General features: G+C 37.4%; 1 protein-coding gene across 1 annotated transcript; it reads right to left on the reverse strand.

Annotated features, from left to right (window-relative positions):
* Positions 1 to 31: 31 nt before the first annotated feature.
* On the reverse strand, positions 32 to 4,782 carry LOC110444810 (fibrocystin-L-like; the record flags this gene model as incomplete). The annotated part of the gene is made up of 5 exons (XM_021489167.1): positions 32 to 197; positions 554 to 725; positions 1,497 to 1,643; positions 2,266 to 2,590; positions 3,614 to 4,782. Coding segments are annotated over 5 exons (1,979 nt in total), but the record flags the coding sequence as incomplete, so codon positions are not given.
* Positions 4,783 to 5,397: the final 615 nt, after the last annotated feature.

Below are 5,397 nucleotides of genomic sequence, written 5' to 3' on the forward strand. Positions count from 1 at the left end.
CTATGATAATGTATAATGTAACTTGTGGTACCTGTTTCGCCTGTCCGTTACAGCCTGGTACCACACGGACTAATGCCATCATCGATCCTTGGTGGGATTCTGTTACACACTTGATCACCGTGTTTGTCCAGGAAGTGATATTACACTCCGAACCATCTATACTCACTTCAGACGGACACGGTTGACTCTGTCTTACACTTTGAAAAAAGAAACACACACGTGATTGCACCTACAGTTACAAAGTAGAACTTCTACAGCTGTGTGAGCCATATGTTTAGTATGTCATGCAAACAAAAGAGAAGTAACGACTAGCACGATAAATAAAACAGATTGCATACTTCAGTTGGGTTCCAATATTTTCCTACGTGTTAGAAGTTATGAATAGTAAAGAGAAAATAAATAAACTTTTGTAAATCCGTTGGCTGACCCGATTGTGCATGCCCATTCCGAATTTCTATTCTCATGAGCACGATTTGACCTAAAATTGCCTTATTTGTCATCAAAATCTTGAATCGATCACTAAAAAGTACATTGTATATTTTAAAAGACTTACCCAAAGTTAGTTCCGCTGATGGTCAATACAGTGCCTCCTGCTGTACCGCCACGTGTTGGGGCAACACTCGTGATACTCGGGGTAATGGTAGAGCTATACGTGAACGCTTCGGTTAGGCTCTTCGTTACAGAAGTCTGGATGATGGTCACATTACAGACAATGTCGACATTTCCTAGAAACATGATTAAACAAGATTGATGAAGACTTTATATTTTGCTTGCTTTATCTAACATTACTATAACACATATTGGGAAATCATGAGTGCCAAATATGAGTTCGAACATATTTTAATTCTCAGAACACTTCAGCTTGTCATTCAATCGACCCCTGCATGATACGAAAAAGCTGGACAACTGCCAGTTAGTCAGAATGCTGTGAAAATGAATACGTGTATGTCTTTGAACAACGACATGAAACAATAGCAATATTAGTTCACAGTTACCTTTTTTCTTGCAGCAGTTACACCTCGTCTAAAAATACATTGATAATCTGCCATTGTGTTTTATGTTTAAGGGTGAGTCAGGTAAGGACATCCGGTACGGAATGCGGACCGGAATTGCGGTACAGAAATAGTTAAAGGCGTAACAGGTTATGGTCCTGGTAGAAAGTGGGAGTAACCAAAGAAAATGCTTCTTCCGTACGGCCAGTACTTGTCAACTGCCCTACGAAGGGCTCAAAGCATCGACTCGTTGGTGAAGGGCTAGTGATAATAGATGTCAGGCACACCAACCACTCGACCACCTTGGCCTCCACAATAATGTGACCGATGGAGTGTTGGCTGTTACCATATGTCAGTTTAGTAAGCTTGCCTTTTACAATGGTCCATTACAAGTCACCACTGACAAATTCTAAAGTGAACATGTCCGTGTATCAATACATTTACATTCTACAACGATTGCTGTCTGTGTACTGTAGAGACACGGAAAAGCAAAACAACTCGTACCTTCTACTTCAGGTGTCAGACAGACGTATTGGGTTGTTGTGGAGGCATTTCCAGTAGGCTTGCAGATTTCGTTACATATCATTGCGATAATATTTTGCTCAAACCCAGTTCCGGTTATGGTCACCGTCTGTAGACCAGCCATACTCCCTATCAAGAGTGACATTCATAAATATACAGTATTATATAACTAGTATTTCAGCACAAATCACATGTTGATTTTGGTCAGGATTAAAGGTTCAAAACGTGAACAAATAGTAATCGTATCGAAACTAAAAAAATGTACAGATAAATGTATTCATGATGTTGTAAATATACAAACTACACAGTAACCAATTACACGTACCAATCTTATGAACGAAGTACCTGCGAAATCATTATATTGATAAGCAGAATTTAACTACTCACATGTAGCCGCCAAGACATTTTAGTGGTACATTATATATGTTTTGCTTCCAAGTGTTCTTTAATATTCACGTTTTCAAATGTACCTATTAAAAGTTGTTGTAAAAATACATGTGTGATGACAAATGTAAAATTGACGTTATAAAAACTATTTGTCTAGCATAACAATACGCTCATCCATCTGAGCTGACTAATCGTGAAGTATTGACGAAGGTTTTTGATTACTTTTAGTTGGTTATCATTTGGTTTGTTTAAATCATGCTAACATATATTTGACATTTACATTGATGAAAAACTTATCGTTTCATTTTAAATGGTTAAATATATATTATTATTATTTTCAATTATTAAGCTGCATTACACATACCTGATGTGGGAGAAATGGCTACCACCGACGTTTCAAATGTAAATCCATCATACATGTTAGATTTTCCAATGCCTGTTACATCAACGAACAAATTATGCGTTCCTGCAGTCTGACTTGCGGCAACGCATTCTATTTTAGTTGGCGATGAGGATGTCACATTGCAAGGCGTGTTTTCAATGAAGACATGATTCATTTCATTCTGAGACTCAAAATTGGTGCCGGTAATTGTTATGGTTGTACCACGAGTTCCGGAAGTAGGTGATATAGAACCTATGCTAGGTGTTATGCTCATGTTGTAGGAGAATATTTGCTGGGGGTAGGCTTTCTGAAAATAAACATATGTAAGTGAAATCCTTTTTTCAATCACATATTGTGAAATAAGTGTAATTTGAACAAATTTTAAATCACCATAATATAGAAAATATCATTAAATATATATTAATGAGTACTAAGTCTATTGTGAAGAGTGTACACCGTAAACGAAACATAATGTTGTTGCCAGGCGACAATCGATGTCAGTTAAGTTATTACCGTTATCATACATGTATTGACTGTTATCGAATCATTGCGTAATTACCAACGTAATCAACCAATAAAATTATCATATACAGTTTGTGAGAGGAATACGGGTCCAATCCTGATCGATTAAACAGGTCTAAATGTTAACAGTAGTGACATTTCACCTTAAAACACTGCATATTTATTCCCTAGGTCAGTTTCAGATCGTCGAAGCCATCACATACGTGGTATTATAACAATTGTCATTTTTTATGTTATTAATGAAAATAATATTATAACATGAAAGATCGCGCATATATATTACAAATGAGTGCTTGGACAAATGCCTATCATCGATTTTATAAATAAACGTTGTTTAGGGATTTCCGTATAAAAACGTCATTTTATATAACTGGAGACCAGTAACACCCATGCACTTGTTAGTACCAGACGCTTACAACTTTCCCGACACTCTTATTAGATGGACCATAGGATATTACTTACTTATGAACATATGGCGTAAATTTGCTTGCATTCTCCTGCAAGGAGTCAATAAATCGCGTTTAAATTGTCGACAAACTTGTTGCGACAAGTCGACGTCGTTTGTGGATACGTCATGGTACCTCGCGGAGTCGAAATATATTAATAATTATGGGCGTCATCTTCAGTTATTTATATGGTGTTAGCTTGATAGCTTGCATGGAAAGATGCCTTACCACAATTGTTTTTTGCAATAAGCTTGTAACGACCTAAACTAAGTGATGAACAGGAATGGACGTTTAAGAGTTACTATTGTCCATGAAAACTTTGACTTATATGGCATATAGTATACTGAAAAATATATACTTACCGAATTTGACTTAACGACTACCGCAACAGAAGCTTCGACGTTACTTGGGGTAGAACATACAACTTTGGAAAGGTCGACAAAAGACACTGCACATAATTTACTATTCAGTTTTACTGTCGTGTCCGAAAGAAACCCGTTTCCGCTGACAGTTAATGATGTACCTCCGTGTACACTTCCAAGGTCGGGCGAGATGTTAGATATCGTTGGTACACTGGTCACTAAAAGATTCCCAGTCGCAATGCCCTTTCCAATAATGTGAACTTCAATATTATTATTTCCAACTGGAAGATTCTCAATGGAGCACTGAATTTCTGTGTCGATCGGTGCTGACGTCAGGTTACATGCATAGCTTTGAGCAAGGGCTTTACTAGACAGTGACACCGTTACTGAGCTTCTCGTCGTCCCGAACATTGTTCCGTTAATTGTCAGGGTTGTCGTCTCGCCTGTTGCTGATTGTGGTGTAACACCCGTTATTGTAGGCGTCGCGTTCTCGGTGTATGTAAAGTTACAGGAGGATTCACAAATACTAGGCACCCTCACATTTCCTTGAGCAATCTTTACAAGCACGTTCACGTCTTTAGCTATTGACGATGGCGGGGATATGCAGGTGATAGACGTATACGTACAGTTTTTAACCACACATTGGTATCCCCCAAATGTAACGTCTATATTTTCTGCACACTTGCTTCCTTCTATAAATCCCGTCCCAGAGATCACCACCCATGTACCGCCCCCCAATGAACCTGTCGTGGGCGCAATTGAAAGTACTAATGGTAGCAAAGCAAACTTCAAGTCAGTTTTTATATTAGCAAAACCCATATTGTTAACACGAAACTGAATCATCCCCGGGCGCCCTATTTCCGGGCTATTTGATATGTCGATCCTGCAAGTAGCATTTGATTTGAAACTTGACGTAGCTGAACATGAGTAATCGCCAAATGTGATTTCATTCCGACAGTTAATCGTTGAAAACCCTACTCCAGTCACCACGATGTCTGAATTTGTTGTCCCGTTATCTACATCCACCGTCTCAACAGAAGGAGTCTTACATGACCAAAATGCAAAGTAGAAATGCGATGGGTCCGACACGGCGGGATATTTGTCTTTACAGTCAGCGATACTGGCGGTAGAGGTCTGACACTGACTGGAATCCGATGGGTCTTCAACTCCTGGAATGTAAATATTATATATTATAAATAAATGAATAAAAATGTATCTTAATTTTAAGTGTGAGACAGCTGGACAAAATGAAATAATCTATAAAAATAAACGATGTAAATTATGAATGGAACCCATGTCTATTATAAGTCTGTTATGTAGCATAAAATTTACTTTTGATATTTTCTTTTAATAACTGTAATAGGTGTATCTGAAACACAATCATAGAAAATAAACTTCAAGGAGCTAAAACGACATGTATATCGATTCGATATATAGTAGCGGAAGACACTGTATTTCATACTCAAACATTTAAAAACAGTTTTAACTGTAAGAAGGATCGCTATGACCTTAAATATCGACCAAGGCTACACGAACAGATAATTTATGCTTTCATGCCTTGTATTTCTTGAGAAATCGTTAACAGTTTTTGTCACATATGTTTGTGTGACTCTTATGATCTTGAATGCGGCTTAATTTCATTCTTTAGAACTTGTTTATTATTTTTACTAAATTAAAAATTTCGATTACTACACAATAATCTAATCTTGCTTGTAACCAGCATTTTTAATGACTTAAACATTTATGTTATCAGCCTATAACGTAAAACAATGACGTCGCCGTTT

The sequence above is a fragment of the Mizuhopecten yessoensis genome, unplaced genomic scaffold, assembly GCF_002113885.1.
Source record: "Mizuhopecten yessoensis strain PY_sf001 unplaced genomic scaffold, ASM211388v2 hete_36176346, whole genome shotgun sequence".
Lineage (NCBI taxonomy): Eukaryota > Metazoa > Mollusca > Bivalvia > Pectinida > Pectinidae > Mizuhopecten > Mizuhopecten yessoensis.